The sequence below is a fragment of the Phacochoerus africanus genome, chromosome 15 (genome assembly GCF_016906955.1).
Source record: "Phacochoerus africanus isolate WHEZ1 chromosome 15, ROS_Pafr_v1, whole genome shotgun sequence".
Lineage (NCBI taxonomy): Eukaryota > Metazoa > Chordata > Mammalia > Artiodactyla > Suidae > Phacochoerus > Phacochoerus africanus.
The window spans coordinates 113,657,435-113,679,429 of record NC_062558.1 but is presented as its reverse complement, the minus strand read 5'-3'; the positions used below and the strand labels follow the sequence as shown (position 1 = coordinate 113,679,429).

Genomic DNA, 21,995 nt, shown 5'->3' with positions numbered 1-21,995 from the left:
AAAAATTAAAGCTGTACCTGGGGGTCAGGTTGCTCAGGAACCCCCAGCTCACTGCTGCCAGGCTCTGCAACTGTGCTGTACCCTGGAGAGCCAGGTTGCTCCAGGTCAGTGAGGTCCTCTTTGGAGGTGGTCTGGGAAGAGAACTCCAGGCCACTGTCTGTAGAAGGGCTGACCACGGCTGAGGCAGCTTCTGAACTTGCAGAGGAGATGGGAGTGGGTACATCAATGAAGGGCATGCCACCTGCCAAGCAAAGTAAGTGAGGTTTGAAGAAGAGAGACTCTGTGGGAAACACATACCTTCCAAGGCACTGGGTATTTTTTTCCCCCCAGACTGCATATTAATTTCTGCATATGCTGGTCTCTAAAATAGTCACAGTCCCACTGGAAAGAGGATAACAGATCTGATCTAGAGTTTTCCCTTTTTGGACTCATCAGAAAGGTCAAAGGCCCTCAACTGGTTGGTCTTCAATGTCAAAACTCCTTGGAAAGGAAGGGGCTTTTCTTCCATCTATTCTAATCAGAGGATGCTCAGGGTACTCACCCGTGAGGTTAGAGGATAAGGTGGTTCCATTGGGGGTGGGCAGCTCTGAACCTGGTGTGACTTTGGTCATATGGCGTGGGGGCCGGGGGGACCTCTTCTGTTTCTTCCACTTGGATGAATCACTCATGCCTCCTGCTCTCATTTTCAGCTGGAAATATCACACCTCATTAGCATTGGCATTCAAATTAAGACTGTATCCCTAGAAATCTCCCTTCTTTTCATCCTACTAGTCCCTAGGAAATAGCCTATATCCTACATCTGTGCCAAAGGAAGAATCTAGACCATCAGAGCACATTCCTACTCTAACTGGCCTTCTGGAACTGCCACTTTAAAGGTCAGCCTGGCAGCCTCCAAGTGGAAGGTGACATTGTTTTTAGGCTGTTATTAATATGGCCAGCCTCACACATCACTCTGCTTCTCTGAATCCTGGGTGGCAATCCTAAGTCCTGTAGATGGGGTGCCTGATCCTCTTGTAGAAAGGGTAAAGGCAGGGGGTCCTTTGCCTGAAGCTTCAGATCTATGGGCCCAGGACCTCAGGGATTTCCTCCTTAACTACCTGCACAGTAGCCTCCTACTCCTAGTTCTTATCCAACTATGAGAATCTGTTCCTTCCCAGCCAGACTCTTGGCTTTCCTATTTTTTCATGAAGTAGGCCTAGATCCTAAGCATATCCCTTACTCTGGAATGTCTACATCGAATTGGTCAAGGGTTCATTCTAAGGAAGGAGTGGCATCCTATCTGATTTGTGGAGTTAAGGATGGAAGGTCATGTCATGCTCTCTGCTGCTCCCAATTTCGGTATATCAGTGAGGCCTCCTGTCCTTCTCACTATTGGTCTTTCCAGAAGCAACTTTATGTTTTCAGATGGTAAGGCTATACTGATTTCTGAGACTCTTGCTCTATCCATTTCCCTCTCTCTTGCTATAGTTTTTATCCCTCTTATAGCTTCCTTTTAATCACAAAGGAAAATCTCTATCACCTGCTAACTACTTTAGGGTATAAGTTTTCATGCATTTTCTCTACCCTAAGTTCATAACTACTTAGTTTAGGCCTATTTCATTTTTAAAATACTGATGCATTCTCAATTATGGTTTGAATCCAGTCCCTCTACAGTTATATCAAACTATTCCTTGATTAATGGACCATTCCTGGAAAGGGCAACAGCAATTCTCTTCTAGGAACCATTAGAATGATGCAAAAAGAGAATAGAAAGACTTTTTCTCCCTGACTCTTTCTAAAAGCTAAATATACCCATATTATCCTTGGCCTATTCAATTCCTTCTAATACTTGAGAGAGAGGCCCTCCTTCTTCAATCTCCTCCAAGCCCTCCAGAATCTGGGTAACTTTTGATCCCTTGCTTTGAAACCACAGGATTCTTCCTTCCTTACCCATAGCTCCACCCAGAAAGGAGAGAGGCCTAACAATGGAGCCCCATCCTCGGCTCTTAGTAACACAGCAACAGCCTAGCATTGAATTTATGCTTTCTGTCCCTGCATCTCCAAAATGCCTGCAGTCATGCCTAGAAGAGAGCTAGTTTCAAGTGCTTGAGCGCTGTGGTTAAGCAGAAACCAGGATGCTTCTTCCAGGAACCAGTGAAGCTCGTCTGGGTCAAGTTCATGGCGAGGGGGGGTAAGTTCTGGGGGTAAGAGTCAGTCAAGCATGCAGATAGGCCAGAAGTCCAAGAGATCAATGAGAGAAAACAGGAACTTCCTGGCTTAAACTGGAAATTGTCACTGAGCTCCCAAAAGTACTAACATCTGGATCAACTTTTGTGAGGTATCTTTTCTCTCCAAGTGGTCCCCCAATTTCAGGAATTCCAGGGAGTCCTACTTCCACTGAGAAGCCAGTCACTCACTGAGATTCCTTCCTAAACTAGGATCAAGTCCTTCCTGTTTCATTCTCTACCCTCTGCAAAGGTAGCTCTAACCTGATCATTTCAATTAATGTTGTCTGTCTCTTGGCTGGAATAGGAGTTGAAAGGCTTCCAGTTCTCACAAGCATCTGAGTCCTTAAAAAGTATAGCTGTGCTCCCTGTCCTAAGGCCCTAAGGGAGTGGGGGTGGTGGACTGTTCAAGAAACTATATATTTCCAAAGGACACAGAAAGGGCTTTACAAAGAAAGGGAAGGTTCTAGGTTAATAATCATAGAAAAATGCTGGGTAGCCACTGAAGAGAGCTGCAACTTGAAACTAGGTAAGTACACAAATGAAACTTGAGACAAGGCATGCAAAGAAGACACAGGCCTATGGACTGTCTAGTGCATGCACAAACACGAACACACACAGTTCTTTTTGTCTTCAATGATCTGGATGTCCACAACCACACCCTAGCATGCACACTCTTGTGACAGTTAGCTTAGATAGCCCATACCTCTTTCTCTCCTTCTTATTCCTGAAGCAGGAATGGGGATTAGGATAATCTTTAGCTTGCACCTCCCTCTAGGTTTATATATACATATATATATGTGTATATATATATATATATAAATTTTTTTTTTTTTTTTTTTTTTTGCTATGCCTGTGGCATGTGGAAGTTCCCAGGCCAGGGAATCAAACCTGTGTCACAGTAGTGACCCGTGCCACAGCAGTAATGATGCTGGATCCTTAACCTGTTAGGCCACCAGGAAACTCCTAAGTTCTTCTATTTTTAAAGGACAGATTGCATCTTTGCAGATCCCTAAATATTCCCAGTGTCCTGGGCTAAGCCAAGATCTGGCTCCTTTTCATTCATCTAGAGTCCCAAACCTTAGAATGACCTTTTTAGTGGTAAGCAAGAAAAAAAGACCCAGCTAGATAGATTACCCTTTCCCTCAAAACCAAGTTCAGGTATCCAGCTAGAATCAATGTCTTTGCCAGCTCTGAGAAAGGGAGAGGAGAGAAGAGGGAAGGGTCTTGATCGACAGTCCCTCAGAGTTCCCCTAGAAATGGCAGACTAAGCTTCCCCATAGGAAGTCAGCAGGACCCAGGTTCTCTATCTAGGCTTACTACACATGAATGACCAGTCTAGGCCTCCTCTGCCTGCAGGCAGCCAGATGCCCCAGGGGAATTCCCAACACTGCAAGTTAAAAACACATGCAACTCTTCTAAAGCTGGGCTGTGTTACTAGGGAGGGATAAGTTGTACTCTACATAGTGAAAATGGGACCCAGATGTTACATAAAAATAAATAATAAACATTTAAATAAGTAAATAAAGGGGTAAGGAGAGGGAGAGGGAGAGAGACCTTGAGGTTCTTAAAGAGTAGTACCCTCTCTAACTGGTTCAGGGCTTTGGTCTGCTCCCCACTATTTAGCTCCAGTTTGTTGAGGAGACATGGAGAAATCTGTGAAAGACAGGCAAACGAACGATTTAAACAGAGTGAAATAAACTCAGACACACGCCAACAGGGCACAGGGCAGGAATGGGGATGGATGTCAGGGGAAAGGGGAAGGTCAGGTGCATGCACCAAAACAGCCAAGGGTCATCTCCAAGGGCAGAACCTCTTAGGGTTGCAAGCAGAATCCTCATCAGAGGCCTGTGAAGTCCAGGGCTTCAGTTCAAGATAGAAAGAGGCGATTCTTCTGACCACCACTCTTCTCCTAGCAAGCAGTTTGAGACCCTCTGATCTGAAGTCAGACTTGATTTATCTCATCAACAGAGGCTAGCCCAAAGCAGGAGCCGTCTAATCCAGCATTAGGGTGGGATTTGAGGTGTAGCCTCTCTAGGCCTCCTACCTGCTGACAAAGCTGGGCCCTGAAGGGATGACAGGACTTTTGCCTTTATTAAGACACATTTTTTTAGCCCAGCCTGATGGGCCTCACCCAGTTTCCATGAAGGACTGGCTCACCAGCTTACTGGTAGATTAACAAAGATAGGCTGGACAGGAAAGGTTGGGGAAGGAGAGGTGCCTAGGAAAAAATAAATTTCTTGCTAAAGGACTGATAGCTATTTCTAGATTCCAAGCAGACATGTCTGGTAAAAGCATGTTTTTGCTAAGCAAGGGTATCCAGGAAAATCCCCATAGCATGGAATTTGGGAAATCAAAGTTTGGATGAGGGACAGCAGGTCATACCTTCTTCATGTTGGTCCCCACATAGTTCTTGGGTTCTTCTTTAAATTGAGGTAACCTGTAAGATAGAAAATCCCATGGACTGTTATTAGGGAAAAAAACAAAGCTTCCCCTTCATGCCAGCCACAGTGCAAAAATGCTCTGGGCCAAAGCATGTTGTCTCTTAGGAGAACCTAGGAAGAGAAGGCAGCTAACTTCACCCTTTTCAGAGCTTCGTCAAAAAGCCACAGGAATTGAGGGACGTGTGACACAGTAGGCAGTCATCATGGAAAAGTGAGTAAGTACCCTTGGAGCGTGTAGGCTCTTTTTATTTTATTTTATTTTATTTTTTGTCTTTTTGCTATTTCTTGGGCCGCTCCCGCGGCATATGGAGGTTCCCAGGCTAGGGGTCTAATCAGAGCTGTAGCCACCGGCCTACGCCAGAGCCACAGCAACTTGGGATCCGAGCCGCGTCTGCAACCTACACCACAGCTCACGGCAACACCGGATCGTTAACCCACTGAGCAAGGGCAGAGACCGAACCCGCAACCTCATGGTTCCTAGTCGGATTCGTTAACCACTGCGCCACGACAGGAACTTTTTTTTTTTTTTTTTTATCCTTCAACTGACTCCTTCCTGCTTGGATTCACTTGGCAAGTACTGCTAAAAGCCATGAGATGGGGAAAGGGCAGTCTATAAAAACCCCACGAGATTGGACATAGGGTGAGAAGTAAAAGGCATATTAAAGTTTTGATAAACCAGTAAATTTGAATCTGGGAAGTAAGCAACAATTTGTAGCAGGGGCCAGGGGTGGATCTAGTCTGTAGATAATAAAGATTACTATCTTCAGATCTGAGAGCAAAAATAAATCCCAGGGGAAGGTGTAGGGGTGTGTGTGTATGTGTTGTCTTTTTAGGGCTGCACCTGAGGCACATGGAAGTTCTCAGGCTGTAGCTGCCAGCCTATGCCACAGCCACAGCAACTCAGGATCTGACCCATGTCTGTGACCTACACCACAGCTCACAGCAACGCCAGATCCTTACCTCACTGAGCAAGGTCAGGGATCAAACCCATGTCCTCATGGATACTAGTTGGTTCTTTACTGCTGAGCCACAACGAGAACTCCGTGTATGTTTTAATAGACTATATTTTAGAGCAATCTTAGGTTCACAGTACATTGATTTCCCTTATAACCCCTGCCCCCACACATGCATTACCTCTCCCATTACCAATATTCCCTAAAGGAGGCTGTCAAGGCTTCACCTCAGCTCTTCTCAAAGTTAGTCTATTAAAAGGAGATGTAGATGGAGTTCCTATCGTGGAACAGTTGTTAACGAATCCGACTAGCAACCATGAGGTTGTGGGTTCGATCCCTGGCCTTGCTCAGTTAAGGATCCCGCATTGCTGTGGCTCTGGCACAGGACGGCGGCTACAGCTCTGATTAGACCCTTAGCCTGGGAACCTCCATATGCCACGGGAGCGGCCCAGGAAAAGGCAAAAAGGCAAAAAAAAAAAACAAAACCAACCCCCCCAAAAAAAACAAACATAAAAGGAGATGTAGAAAACAGGGTGATAGGCATAGTATGAAAAGGTCCCCTAGGCTTAAGTGGAGGGCCTTGATGAGGGGTAACCAACAGTTTTGGTTTTCCGAGATGCGGGACTCAGGACTAAAATTGGGACAGTCGGGCAAACCAGGATTGTTGGTCACCCTAGCCTTGGTCCTTCCTCATAGAAATTGGGCTGAGCTCTGGGAGCTCAGCAACCTGTTCCAGGCTCCCTTGAGTTTGGCTTCCTCTCTGGGTTCCCTTCCCAGCTGCTACCTGCACAGAAACAGACACAAGTTTGGGAAGCAGAAGGTCTGTCAGTCTAGATCAAATAACTCTCTGCTTCCCCCCACCCCCTGAGGCCAAGCCAGCTTCCTCCTCCTTCTCCCTTGCATGGTAACCCCAGGCCCAGAGAACTACCCGCATCCATAATCTCAGTGGCCTCAGAGGTGGCTGTGGGGTTAGCCAGGTCCCTGAAGTGGCTGTGTGGAAGCAGGCAGACTCAAGAGGCCTGGGCAGCCGGGCTGAAGCAAACAGCAGCAGGTTTACCTTGTGAAGAGCAGCTGCACCATGTCTACGAGAGTGTGCTCTGCGGATTTTCTCAATAACTCTGCACAGGCAAAAACAAATAACACAGGTGTCATTACTTGCTGTGCTATTATCAGGAGGCTTCTCAGAGCAGACTCCCCTCCAAACCTTGTTTACTAAGGATTATGTCAAACTTATTAAAACCAGCTCCAGCTCAGCCTGGCAGCCATAACTTCATTGGCCCGCTAGATGACACTACTGAGTCAGGAAAAAAGGGCACAAAGATGTGTTCTCAAGGGCTGGTGTCAATTCCAGAAACCCCAAGGGAGGGAGATCTGGTGCTGGGCTGAGTCAATCTGGGATCTATCCCAATTCCTACCCTGGCACAAAGAACTAAGGTCTCTATTCTAGCTACATAACAAACTGTCAAGTACAGAGACTTCCAGACCCCTAAATGGCTCCACAAGGTAGGTGATGGAGAAGTCATAAGCCTCCTCTCTCTTTCAGCATTCAGAGACAGCATCCTGTATTCATACAAATACTGGCCCCAAGGAATGGTAAAGGGCCCAATATTCAAGCACCTACCACTGAGCCTCATTTCAAAGCAGATCCGGAAGCAAGACTGCATAATCTCACAGACAGATTCATTGGTTAGGTGGGCACCCACTGGGGTCAGCAACAGAGTCCGCAGCACCTACCAGGAAGAAAGAGGAGATACTGTGATAAACAAGGCAGGCTGGGTGAAGAAGGGTGTACAGGATGGGAGAGAAGCCACCTCCTGTTTCTCTAGTCTCCTACGAAGCACTCAAGGGTAAAAGAAAGGTTAGCAAGAATGCTGACTTCCACTCGGCTTTGGGGGAGGGGGAACTCCCAGGAGCTTGTCTTGAGAACTGTCTTTCCTCTGCATGACCCCAACAGAGTTCAGCACTCATTCCAGCCCCAGGCCACAAGCCCAACAGATGGATGGCACAGATACAGGCTGCCAGAGGTACCTGGGTATTAAGGGTTTCAGTATTTGATATCAGTTCATATAAACTTTTAATTATTTTCCTTAGAAAAAGCTTTTACTTTCAGTACCTGGAGCTGCTTGTTTAGAAACAAAGTAGCTCTCTAAGCCCCAGTGGAGTCAAAACACAGTTTCATGCTGCCTGCAGAGGCTTGCATAAGGACAGCTTGCAGCACCAGCTCCTGGCCATTAGTCTAATTGTTCTTTCCTTCCATTTACCTGAAGGATTTTCATCAGGACAACCTCATCGCTGGCAGGATCTGTGCCCACAAAACGGGCATGGGTGACAGCATCTGCCATGTTCTCCATGCCCTCTGCTGTGCCCTCATGGCTGGGATCTGCTCCAGAGAAAAAGAAAAGACTAAATGACGTGTAGAAGAGAGACAGAAAAGGCAAGACATCCTGTCTAAGGAATATTTTGAGAGACTGGCTTTATCCTCTCCAATTCCCTAACCTATGGCTCACTGAGCTACCTGTGAACTTGTGTCCATACCAGCTTTAACAAGCCTCTAGGCACACAAACTCCACAGAGTGAAAGCAGTTCTCAAACTTAAAGCTATATCAGAATCACTTTGAGGGCTTGTTAAAAATAAAAATTGCTGGGTTCAACTCCCAGAATTTTAGATTTAGTAGACCTAGAGTGAGGCCTGAGAATCTGCATTTCTAACAAGATTCCAGGCAAGGTTAATGCTGTTGGTCAGGGGACCACACTTTGGGAATCATTGGTGTAAAGTTGCTCACTTCATAGAGGAAGGGCCTGGAGATATGAGGTTTTTGAAGGGCTGAGTAGGACCAGAGCTTTTAAGGCCAAAGCTGCAGCCCTTCTCTTTCCATGTGTTCTTTTTCAACACAACTCTCTGATTGCTTTTGGAATGTTGTGTTCAGGTGCAACTGAGGTAAATGAGTAGGGGGAAGAAATGGACAGTTACTGCTGCCAATACTCATGCCTGGGTGCCCCATTACAGTAAATCAAGAGAACTCTTCCTGCTTTGGTTTCTTTATTTAAAACAATGTGACATGCACAAGAATCCTGTTATAAGTTTAACTAAAGATTAAGGAGAGATAAGGGACAAACTAAACAAGACTGGAGCCTGGCTAACTGGGGAGTAGGATAGAGGGAGACTTTTTTTTTGGCTTCGCCCAGGGCATGCAAAAGTTCCTGGGACAGGGATTGAAGCTGTGCCACAGCAGCGACCAGAGCCACTGCAGTGTCAATGCTGGATCCTTAACCTACTGCACCACAAGGGAACTCCAGGGAGACTTTCAACTATGAATAAGAAGAGAGAAGCTAGCTCTGACAACCAACACCATGCCAGAAGCTAACTCAAATGCTGCCAACGGTGAAAACTCTCCTCCCATTCGTGAGTTAAATATCCACAAGGACTAGCCAAAATGATATCTACAAGGGTCCTGAAGAACTGCCTGCATTGTTCCTGAAAGGGGAGCATAAGTAGGAAAAAAAAAAAGATAGGGACAGGACAAAGCTTTGTGAATGACAGAGAAAGATGCTCCAGAGGTGGCATGGTGTAAGGTAGGAGTGCCTCCTAGTTTTAAGTGTGGGAATTGGAAGAAATTCTTACCATTTTCTCTTTCCTGGTACCTGAAATTAATGGAGTTCCTGAGCTTGAAACTCAGGGCATGGCTGAGAAACCAGAATATTTCTCTTGCAACAATGAGCCAGAAAACTTTCAACAATTATGAGTGGTTTTCATTTGTTTTCTTCTTTCTCTTCCACCCTGGTTAGTCTTTGTTGTTGTTGTTGTTGTTTTAAGGGTCGCACTTGCAGTATGTGGAAGTTCCCAGGCTAGGGGTTGAATCGAATTGGAGCTGTAGATGCTGGCCTATGCCACAGCCACAGCAATGCCAGATCTCAGCCGCATCTGTGACCTACACCACAGCTCACAGCAACGTCGAATCCTTAACCCACCGAGTGAGGCCAGGGATCAAACCCATATCCTCATGGATACTAGTCAGGTTGGTAACCTGTTGAGCCACAATGGGAACTCCCATCCTGGTTAGTCTTTGACATCTAGTCAAAGAATCTCTTTGTCCTATTACCACATGCCTCTGTTCAGTATCATGAATGGCTACTTTAGAGGTCATGCAGAATAAGCCAATTTCATGATGATAATAGTATAGGAGGTGACCCAGCTCCTCCTATCACCCCAACTCTCCAAGTGTCTCCTAATCAACACAGAAAATCCTATACTCTCAAGGCCCCAGCCTGAGTTTTCCCTCACAACCCTGCCTGACAAGGCCCTTATTCAGGCCTCTAGGGTCCACAGAAGGACCTTTCCTTGCTTGGGAGACCCAGGACCTTCTCAGTGCTGTGTGGTGTTTCAGAGCTCCTAGTGAATGGCAGTCTTGCTCCTACCTCACAAACTCCTGGGGGATCCATTTCTCCCATTTTTTCAGTAATCCCGAGTTAAAATAGTTTAAGCTCTACTGATCTTTTTCTAACTCTCATCCTGTGAGCTTGAATGAAGTGGCAAAGTTAATTTTCCAAAAAGACTGGTACAAACGATAGGTCCTTAAAATCACAGGCAGGGCCTCACAAGTAAGGTAGTCAGTGGCACAAATCCTGGTCTGGCAGCTGTGTAGGGTCACACAAAAGGCTGGTTGTTGGAATAGGATCTAAAATAATCCTAGAAGCCTTGGGTCACAAAACCAAGGGGTGGAGGGCTGTTCCTTCTAGAAGGGCAGCCTAAACAAAAGATTGGTTCACTAAACAGAGCTTTGCTAGGACCCCTTCTTTAGACTGTCCTCCTTTTCTGGCCACCCTGGAGAAGACTGCAGAGAAATCTGCTAATCTTACCTCCTTTGCCTCTGGCTCTCATACACTCCTTCCTGTTTCTTTTCTCATGCCCACTGCGATCACCACCTCCAGCATTCTTTTTTCCCCACCACCGGAAACTCCAATGACCAGCTGGCCTGAGGTCTCCAATAACCAGGTTGTCTGCCAAGCCCATGAAGGGGAGGGAGTGATACTGATGAAAGAGCAGAGGGAAAAGGCACAGAGGGCAGCTACTGGAGGCTGTGAAGAGAGATGACCTGCAGGTGGTGCTCAGGGTAAGGCTTTACGTAGCTGGCCCTGCTTTTTGCTTAGGAAAAGTATGAAGCTAGGACTAGGGTGCCTGGAGAGGCCAATGCATCTATTCAGAACATAGCTGGCACCCAAGATACCCGCTGAGGATCCTGAATGCTTCAGTTAAGAAAATCCGACTTTCCAGAAAAGATAAAGGGTTTTCTTGTCTTAACTGACGGCTGTTTTCCTTTCTGGTTACCTACTGCCTGAGCTGCCTCTTTTCTTGTCTCCTTACTTAGAAACAAGGACAGCTGCCTGTTTTCTATGTTGCTCACCCTTGCACATGGGCAGGCAATAGGAGAAAAAGAATTCAGGAGCCTGAGTGACAAGACCAACTAAAAAGGAATCCCCAAAAGACACCATAAACAAATTCAGATACACACTAGAACAGGAGAAAATATTTGTACTACTACAGTAGACAATGGGTTAATATCCTCACTATACAAAGAACTCCTACAAATTGATAAGGAAAAAAACCCCTCCTCAATAATATAGTAGGCAAAGGAGAAAAAATTCAAATGTTCAGACTCAAGAAAATAAAAACAAAAGACCAGTTTTCACACACCAAATTTGCAGAAATAAAGGATGTCAATAATATTCAGTGTAGGTGACAGGCTGGGGAATTGGAAACTCTCAAGCTTTACTGTTGAAAGTGCAAATGATTTACTCTTTTGGGAAAGCAAACTAGCAGTACATATAAAAATATAATTTTAACATGGACTTTAATCCAGAAATTTCAAGTACAGGAATCTGTCACACAAAAGGAAAATTAATAAAGACACATGAACAAGGATGCTTACCTCAGCATTACTTCTAATGGCTCAAAATAAACAACCTAAGGGTTCCCATTGTAGCTCAACAGGTTACCAACCTGACTAGTATCCATGAGGATGTGGGTTTGATCCCTGGCCTCGCCCAGTGGGCTAAGGATCCAGCATTGCTGTTGGCTGTGGTGTAGGTCACAAATGTGGCTCAGATCCAGCATTGCTGAGGCCGTGGCATAGGCTGGCAGCTGCAGCTCCGATTTGACCCTAGCCTGGAACTCCCATATGCTGCACGTGAGGCTCTAGAAAGCATAAAAACAAAAACACCTAAATATTAAATATTACTCAATAAGAGTGACTGAATGAATTGTGTTATATATATGCTATAGAAATGATACAACTACCAAAAAGAAAAAAAAATCTTACCAGAGGTTGAGGTGAGGGGGAAGTGGTGTATTATTGCTTAATAGTTAGAATTTCTTTTATTTTTTATTTTGGCCACACCTGCTGCATATGGAAGTTCCCAGGCCAGGGACTGATCCTGTACCACAGCTGTGACCTGTGCCACAGCTGTCACAATGCCAGATCCTTAACCCACTGAACCACAAGGGAACTTTCTAGAATTTTTTTGGTGTGATGAAAAAGTTTGAGAAATATATGGTAGTGATGGCTGCACAACCTTGTGAATGTGATTAATCCTGCTGAATCATACACTTTTTTTTTTTTTTTTAGGGCTGTACCTATGACATATGGGAGTTCCCAGACTAGGGGTCCAATTGGAGCTGGAGCTGCCAGTCTACACCACAGCCATAGCAACTCGGGATCTAAGCCATGTCTTCGACCTACACCACAGCTCATGGCAATTCTGGATCCTTAACTCACTGAGCAAGGCCCCCTCCTCATGGATACTAGTTGGGTTGGGTTTGTAACCTGCTGAGCCACAATGCGAACTCCCTGAAGTATATACTTAAAATGATTAAAATGGCAAATTTTATATTACATATATTTTATCTCAATAAAAAAAGAACATACAAAGTTCCAGTTATAAGGTTTAAAAGTTCTGGGGATGTGGTGTACAGCATGGTGACTTTAGTTAATAATACTGATTTTTGTGTTTGAAAGGTGCTAAGAGGGTAGATCTTCAAAATTCTCATAACAAAAAATTTGTAACTTTATGTGAAGTGATGGATTTAACTAAACTTATGATAATCATTTTGCAAGAATATATATATATATATAAAACATTATGGACACAAACTAATACAATGTTATATGTCAATTATATCTCAATAAAACTGGAGGAAAAGAAATCATATGGATAATTATATCATGTATATCTTTCTAAGTTAATACTATTAGCTGAAGAAAAGAAAATACATAGCACATAATCATATTTTTCTTCCTTTTTTCTTATTTTTTTATTTTTTATTTTTTTGGCCATGGCCATGGCATGTGGATGTTTCTGGGCCAGGGATCAAATCTGTGCCACAGGAGTGACCCAAGCTGCTGCAGTAATGCTAGATCTGCATCACAAGAGAACTCCTCTTTCTTTTTTAAAAAGGCGGAACTTTATATATATTTTTATACACATAGAGAAAGGTATAGAAAGATTCAAACTTGCCTGTTAACATTATTTGCCTAAAAAAGGAGGAGGAACACTGAGGAAGATAGAGACCATTAACTTTTCTTTTAGACAACTCTTCATTGTTTATCTTTTTTTTTTTCAGGGCTGCACCAGAGGTATATGGAAGTTCCCAGGCTAGGGGTCTAATAGGAGCTGCCAGCTGCCGGCCTACACCACAGCCACAGCAACTTGGGATCAAGCCCGTCTGTGACCTACACCACAGCTCACGGCAATGCTGGATCCTTAACCCTTCGAGCGAGGCCAGGGAGAGAACCTGCATCCTCATGGATATGAGTCGGTTTCTTTTTGTTGTTGTTGTTGTTGTTGTTGTTGTTGCTATTTCTTGGGCTGCTCCTGCAGCATATGGAGGTTCCCAGGCTAGGGGTCGAATCGGAGCTGAAGCCACCGGCCTACACCAGAGCCACAGCAATGCGGGATCCGAGCCACGTCTGCAACCTACACCACAGCTCACGGCAACGCCGGATCGTTAACCCACTGAGCAAGGCCAGGGACCGAACCTGCAACCTCATGGTTCCTAGTCGGATTCGTTAACCACTGCGCCACGACAGGAACTCCTGAGTCAGTTTCTTAACCCGCCGAGCCACAATGGGAACTCCTATTATTTATCTTCTGTTTATCTTCTTCTTCTTCTTTTTTTTTTGGTCTTTTTGCCTTTTCTGGAGCCACTCCCGCCGCATATGGAGATTCCCAGGCTAGGGGTCTAATCGGAGCCGTAGCCACCAGCCTACACCAGAGCCACAGCAACGAGGGATCCGAGCCGCGTCTGCGACCTACACCACAGCTCACAGCAACGCTGGATCCTTAACCCACTGAGCAAGGCCAGGGATTGAACCCTCAACCTCATGGTTCCTAGCCGGATTCGTTAACCACTGCGCCACGACAGGAACTCCTGTTTATCTTCTTAAGATGAGCATGCATTATAGGATAGAAAGCCCAAAAATAAACCCATGTATCCATGGTCAATTAATCTATGACAAAGGAGGCAAGAATATACAATGGAGAAAAGACAGTCTCTTCAATAAGCAGAGCTGGGAAAACTGGACAGCTACATGTAAAAGAATGAAATTACAACACTCTCTAACACCACACACAAAATAAACTCAAAATGGATTAAAGACCTAAATGTATGACTTGATATTATAAAACTCCTGGAGGAAAACACGGGAGACATAAATTACAACAATATCTTTTTGGATTTGTCTCCTAGAGAAATGGAAATAAAAATAAACAAATGGGACCTAATTAAACTTAAAAGCTTTTTGCACACACACACAAAAAGAAACAACAAACAAAACAAAAAGACAACCTACAGAATGGGAGAAAATATTTGTAAATGCTGCAACCAATAAGGGATTAGTCTCCAAAATATACAAAAAGTTCATACACTTCAATTAAAAAAATTTCAAAAAATGGGTAGAAGATCTAAACAGAAATTTCTCCCAAGAGACATACAGATGGCCAAAAGGCACATGAAAAGATGCTAAACATCGCTAATTATTAGAGAAGTGCAAATCAAAAAACTACAATGAGGTATCACCTCACACCAGTCAGAATGGCCGTCATCAAAAAGTCAACAAATGATAAAAGGTGAGAGGGTGTGAAGAAAAAGGAACCCTCTGACATTTGTGGTGTGAATATAAATTGGTATAGCTGCTATGGAAAACAGTATGGAGCTTCCTTAAAAAAACTAAAAATAGAGTTACCATATTATCCTGCAATCCCACTCCTGGGCATATACATGAAGAAAGCCATAATTTGAAAAAATACATGCACTGCAATGTTCATTCCAGCATGATTTACAACAGCCAAGACATGGAAACAACATAAATGTCCATTGACAGACAAATGGATAAAAAAGATGTGACATATATATATATATACAATTGGAATATTACTCAGCCATAAAAAAGAATGAAACAATACCATTTGCAGCAACATACATAGACTTAAGAGATTATCATAATAAGTGAAGTATGCCAGACAGAGAAAGAAAAATATCATATGATATTGCTTAAATGTGAATCTTAGGAGAAAAAAAAAGATTACAAATGAACTTATTTCCAAAACAGAAAGAGACTCACAAATTTATGGTTACCAAAGGGGAAAGGGGTTTGGAGGGAGGGGTAAATTAGGAGGTTGAGATTAACATACAAACAATAGTAACCAACAAAGACCTATTACATAGCACAGGAACTATAGTTAATATTTTGTAATAACCTATAAAGGAAAATAATCCGAAAAAAGAATATATATATATGATTTGTATTTCTCCAATAATTACTTATGAATTGCTGTGCTGTACTCCTGAAACATGATACTGTAAATCAACTACATTTCGAAGCCACACTTGTGGCATTTGGAGGTTCCCAGGCTAGGGGAGTAATCGGAGCTACAGGTGTGGGCCTACACCACAGCCACAGCAATGCCAGATCTGAGCTATGTCTGCAACCTACACCACAGCTCACAGCAATGCTGGATCCTTAACCCACTGAGCAAGGCCAGGAATCAAACCTGCGTCCTCATGGATGCTAGTCAGAATCATTAACCATTGAGCCATGACGGGAACTCTGACTACACTTCAATTTAAAAAAATAATTTTTTTTTTCTTTCTGCCATTTCTTGGGCCGCTCCTGAGGCATATGGAAGTTCCCAGGTTAGGGGTCTAATCAGAGCTGTAGCCGCCGGCCTACACCAGAGCCACAGCAACTCGGGATCCGAGCCGCGTCTACAACCTACACCACAGCTCACAGCAATGCCGGCTCATTAACCCACTGAGCAAGGGCAGGGACCGAACCCGCAACCTCATGGCTCCTAGTCGGATTCGTTAACCACTGCGCCATGACGGGAACTCCTAAAAAAATAATTTAAAAAAACACTGAGGGAGTGTAAAAAAAAGTAAAAAAACACTGAGGAAAAAAGCATGCGTTGTATTTGAAAAACAACATTAAAAATAAACCAAACCAAATCAAACCTGAGAACCATACCTTTATACTCTTTATTTCCTCCCCAGCACAAAGAAATCTCCTCTCACTCCCCACTCTGAATCAATTAGTGTATGAATCACCAATAACAATCCTACTTCTCTTCTACAAGGAAACAGATGGCTGGGAAAAATTTTCCAGTATCACCAGCTCATTGCCTAAAGCCTGACCACTCCAGGAGAGGCAAGAAACGAAGGGCCTTGGTCATCCATCCAGCAAGCCTGAGCTCTTACCTATGAGTGCATAGGACAGGAACTTGTTGACAGAGGTGAGCGCCAGTCCAGTGATAGGGCCAGTGGTATCTTCAGAGCGAATTACTTCCAGAAATGGACGAAGGAATACATTGGGCTCAATTTCTGAGAGTTCTGCAAGAAAAGAAATGAGAATGAAGAGATAACATCTTACAGAAAAGCTAAACCCTAGAAAAAGGCCCTTCTTATCTGTGCCATGAGGCTAGAGTTCTTAGTTGATGGGACAATCTTCCACCCTTTGGACTACCTTGAATTGAATCCTGGACACTCTGTCATTTTATCTGTAAAATTTTTAGTATGTAGCTCTAAGAGATTAAAAAGCTTAAAAAAACCACAGTATCATTACAACGCTTAAAAATTAACAATAGGAGTTCCCACCGTGGCTCAGTGATAACCAACCCGACTAGTATCCATGAGGATGAGGGTTCGATCTCTGGCCTTGATCAGTGGGTTAAGGATCTGGTATTGCCATGAGCTGCTGTGCAGGTTGCAGACATGGCTTGGATCCCATGCTGCAGGGGCTGTGGTGTAGGCCAGCAGCTGCAATTCTGATTCAACTCCTAGTCTGGGAACTTCCATATGCCACGGGTGTCGCCCTAAAAAAAAAGACAAAAATTAACAATAAAATGGTTAAGATGGTAAATTTTATATTTTTTAAAATAAAAAAGTTAAAAATAGTAATTCTTTAATATCAAATATTGCTGGGTCAATTTTCCATGTGCATTTCACTGTGCTACCTAGTGATACACAGGTAAACCTCATCTTGAGTACAGACAGCCAATGTGGCCAAAGCGATCTCAGGATGACCTGCTGTCCTTGTCTTTTGCTTATGGTCAAGGTCACTTCTAGAGATAAAGAATGCAGGAAATTTCCCTACGGGGAAACTCGAGATTTATAGTCCCTTGCTGAAAAATAAGCTTAAAAAGAACAAAGGGCTGTACTGGAGGCAGTTTGTAATCTTGTAAGGTCCTAACTACTCTCTAGCCTCCTTTCTGTCTACGGTATGCAGATGGCTAACTGCCTTGAGATGAAGAGGCAATTCATAATCTTTATTTTACTGATGAGAAAAATAAGGCTCAGATAAGATATATGATTGGCCCCAAATCACACAGCTAATAAGAAACAAGAGCTGGAATCAGAACCTAGTCTATACATATGGTTCTAAAACTTGTGAAACCATAACATCTATTCTACCTAAGTATGAGCATATACTCCTGAATTTAGAAGGATTCATTCCAGGTCGAAGAAGCTAGTCTATACTAGACTTGCTCCCTATCTTACTATGCCCAGAGCTTAATTTGTTTTTTTAGAGTCTGCTGTGCTTTCACCTCTCAGAGACCAGCTCCCTAAAAGGCTTCTAAATAGGCCAGAAAGACTTAGGGACAGAATTAAGGACTGCTCCACCTTTAGAGACAAAAGGAAGCTGGGTTTCCTAAGTACCTTCATTTTCATGCAAATGCAGGGAGCTTCCCACTCAATTCCTACCAACCACCCCCCCTTGGTAAATATTCCCTGGGCCCGGCTGCTCCTCAGATTAATGCTTTAATTAATTGGCAGATTGGGTAGCATTTTCCAAGCTTGTCTGTACAGTGATCACCATCAGCTGTATAAAACCTGCTTCTCATCCCCCACTACCCCCACCTAGAGATGTACAATTTGCAGAGAAAAACCTTTATGTGTGTGTAAAGCAGTAGAGGGTTGAGATCTAAGGAACAGAAACACTTGGAAAAACTGAAATACATAAAATACCTTTAAAAAGCACATTAAAAAATTAAAGTCACCTAGTCTTGATGTAACTGTATTACATACAATTTGGTCCGTCATTAAAAGAATAATTGGTATATTTGAGATATGAAAGTCTAGATGGAAAAAAAAATCTTTGAGAGGTGGGAGAGGAAACCGATTTTCTGAGCATTCACCCAGTTGCTGTATCTATACTTGCTTTATAGTGAAAGACTAAGGCAATTTTACAGCCATGGTTTGACACTTCTAAGGCCATGTGTATTCTGCCTCTTTTTGTTTTAATTTTTTTTTTCTTTTTCTTTTTAGGGCTGCACCCAGGGCATATGGAGGTTCGCAGGCTAGGGATCTAATCAGCTACAGCTGCCAGGCTAGGCCACAGCCATAGCAACGCAGGATCTGAGTCGTGTCTAAAACCTACACCAGAGCTCACAGCGATGTCCGATCCTTAATCCACTGAGTGAGACCAGGGATTGAACCTGCAACCTTATGTTTCCTAGTCATATTCGTTTCTGCTTTGCAAAGATGGGAACTCCTGTTTTAATTTTGTTTTTTTGTTTTTTTGTTTTTTTTTCTAGAGCCACATCCGTGGCACATGGAGGTTCCCAGGCTAGGGGTCGAATCAGAACTACAGCCACTGGCCAACGCCACAGCCACGCCAGATCCAAGCTGCATATTTGACCACAGCTCACAGCAACGCTGGATCCTTAACCCACTGAGCGAGGCCAGGGATGGAACCTGCAACCTTATGGTTCCTAGTCAGATTTGTTAACCTCTGAGCCACGACAGGAACTCCTAAAATTTTTAATTTCATAAACAAGTTTCATCATCCCAGAAATCTCCCTCTATTATCTCCTTGTGGTCATATCCTCCCCTTACCCTTAACCTATCAACCACTGATCTAGTCTCTCACCATCGTTTTATCAAGAAAGTCATATAAATGGAATCGTCATAAAGTATGCACCCTTTTGAGACTAATTTCTTTCACTCTGCATAATGCCTCTGAGATTCATCTAAACTGCTGCATAGACCAGTAGTTTGTTCCCTATGTATTGCCAAGCAGTATTCCACTGCATGTTTGTACTGCAGTCTGCTTATCCATTCACTAGCTCAAGGACATTTGGTTTCTCCAGTTTGGAGCAGTTTTGAGTAGAGCTGCTACAAACATTTGTGCACAGGTTTTTGTGTGAAGAACACTGGTTTTCCTTTCTCTGGGATGAACACTCAGGAGTGGGATTTCTGAGTCAAAGAGTAAGTGTATGTTTAACTTTATAAGAAACTGCCAAACTGTTTTCCAGGGTCTCATACCACTTTACACTCCCACCAGCAATGAGAATTCTAGTTTTTCCACCTCCTTTCCCATGCTTGGTATTTTCAGTATCTTCATTTAAGCCATCCTAGTAGGTAGGTATTAGTATCTCTACGTGGTTTAAATTTGCATTTGGAGTTCCCACTGTGGCGCAGTGGTTAATGAATATGACTATGAACCATGAGGTTTTGGGTTTGATCCCTGGCCTTGATCAGTGGGTTAAGGATCTGGCATTGCTATGAGCTATGGCATAGGTCAAACATGCAGCTTGGATCTGGTGTTGCTGTGTCTGTGGCATAGGCCAGTGGCTGTAGCTCCAATTCGACCCTAGCATGGGAACCTCCATATTCCGCAGGTGTGGCCCTAAAAAGCACAGATAAATACATAAATAAATTCGCACTTGGCTGCTAATGGCTAGTGACAGCGAACACCTTTTTCATGTGCTTATTTGCCATGTATACTTTTTGGTGATGTATCTGATCAAGTCTTTCGCTTATTTTTTAATGGAGTTGTTTGTTTTCATACTGTTGAATTTAGAGAATTGAATAAGTCTGTTCTGGATTCAAGTCCTTTATTACAATTACAATTATACAATTAGGAGTTCCTGTTGTGGCTTGGTGGTAATGAACCCGACTAGGATCCATGAGGACTCAGGTTCGATCCCTGGCCTTGCTCAGTGGGTTAAGGATCTGGCGTTGCCATGAGCTGTGGTGTAGGTTGCAGAGGCAGCTTGGATCCAGCGTTGCTGTGGCTGTGGCTTTGATTTGACCCCTAGCCTGGGAACTTCCATATGCTGCAGGTGTGGCCCTAAAAAGCAAAACAACAACAGAACAAAGAAACCCCAAAATCAAAAAGCAAAACAATTACATGATTATTTACAAATATCTTCTCACAGTCTGCAGCTTGTTTTTTTTCAGTCTCTTACAGAGCATTTTGTTTTGTATTTTATCATTTAATTTCATTTTTCTTTTTAGGGCTGCACCTGTTACATAGGGAAGTTCCTAGGCTAGGGGCTGAATCAGAGTTGGAGCTGCTGGCCTACACCACAGCCACAGCAACACGAGATCTGAGCTGCATCCCAAACCTACGCTGCAGCTCATGGCAATATGGATCCTTAATCCACTGAGTGAGGCCAGGGATTGAACCCACGTCCTTATAGACACTATGTTGGGTTCTTATCCCACTGAGCCACAAGGGGGATTCCCATTTTATTTTTGATTAAGTCCAGTGTACCAATTTTTTTTTCTTTGTGCATTGTGTCTTTTGGTGTCTTATCTAAGTACTCTTTCCCAATCCCAGGTCACAAAGATTTTTCCCATGTTTTCTTCCAAAAGGTATGCTGATTTATGCCTTTCATTTATATCTATGATCTATTTTTAGATAATTTTTGTATAACATATGAGGTGTAAGTCAAAGTTTTGCTTTTTGGGCACAAAGATGTTTAATTGTTCCAACAGCACTGGTTGAAAAAAAATGATCCTTTCTTCATTGCGTTGTCTTTGCACCTTTGTCAAAAACCAAATGGTCTTATTTGTATGAATTCATAGTGGGTTTTCTGTTCTGTTCCACTGATCTGTGTGTCAAACTCTCTGACAGTACCACACTATCTTGATTACTGTAGCTACATTCTAAGTCTTAAAATCAGGTAGTATAATTCCTCCAACTTTATTCTTCTTTTTTCAATACTATTCTCAGTATTCTAGTTCCTTTGCCTTTCCATTTCAATATGATAAACTTGTCTATATTTGCCAAAAAAAAAAAAAAGCTTCTTAGAAGTTTTTTAGGAATTGCATTGAGTCGACAGATCACTTTGGGGGAGAAATGACATTTTTACTATTTTGTGCCTACCAATCCATGCACATAGTGTAGCTCTGTATATTTAGGTCTTGATTGTTTCATCAGTACAATGCAATTTTCAGCATACAGGTTCTATATATGTTTTATTAGATTTATAGTAAGTATTTAATTTTATTTGGCATGTTTGAAAATGTGTGTTTTTTTTTTTCTTTTCTTTTTTTTTTAAGGGCCGCACTTGCAGCATATAGAAATTCCCAGGCTAGGGATCGAATCGGAGCTGCAGCTGCTGGCTTATGCCACAGCCACAGCAACGCCAGATCCAAGCCATGTCTGGGACCTACACTGCAGCTTATAGCAATGCTGGATCCTTAACCCACTGAGTGAGGCCAGGGATTGAACTCAATGTCCTCATGGATCCTAGTCGGGTTTGTTACCACTAAGCCACAAAAGGAACTTCTGTAAATGGTATGTTTTAACTTCAGTTTCCAGATGTTCATTGTTAGTATATAGAAATATGATTGATTTTTGTCTGTTCACTTTGTATCCTGTGATCTTACTAAAACTCATTTATTCATTCTAGATTTTTTTGGGTAGATTTTCTGGGGTTCACTACACAGATAACTATGTTATCTGTAAATAGTGAGAGTGCTGTTTCTTCCTTTTCAATTTTCATGCCTTTTATTTCCTTTTCTTGTCTCACTGCACTGGCTAGGGCTTCTAGTACTATAAAAGTGGACAGCTGTGGCAATACCAGATCCTTAACCCACTGCACCACACAGG

General features: G+C 43.1%; 1 protein-coding gene across 4 annotated transcripts in view; it reads right to left on the bottom strand.

Annotated features, from left to right (window-relative positions):
- Window positions 1-21,995, bottom strand: part of GBF1 (golgi brefeldin A resistant guanine nucleotide exchange factor 1) — a 132,930-nt gene that overhangs the window by 20,009 nt on the left and 90,926 nt on the right. For all 4 annotated transcript variants that reach the window (XM_047762117.1, XM_047762118.1, XM_047762119.1 and 1 more), the window contains exons 4-10: window positions 16,352-16,483; window positions 7,863-7,981; window positions 7,223-7,331; window positions 6,659-6,719; window positions 4,590-4,644; window positions 542-689; window positions 18-241 (exon numbers count right to left, since the gene is read on the bottom strand). In XM_047762117.1, coding sequence (XP_047618073.1) covers window positions 18-241; window positions 542-689; window positions 4,590-4,644; window positions 6,659-6,719; window positions 7,223-7,331; window positions 7,863-7,981; window positions 16,352-16,483 — 848 coding nt within the window. The remainder of the gene's footprint in view (window positions 1-17; window positions 242-541; window positions 690-4,589; window positions 4,645-6,658; window positions 6,720-7,222; window positions 7,332-7,862; window positions 7,982-16,351; window positions 16,484-21,995) is intronic.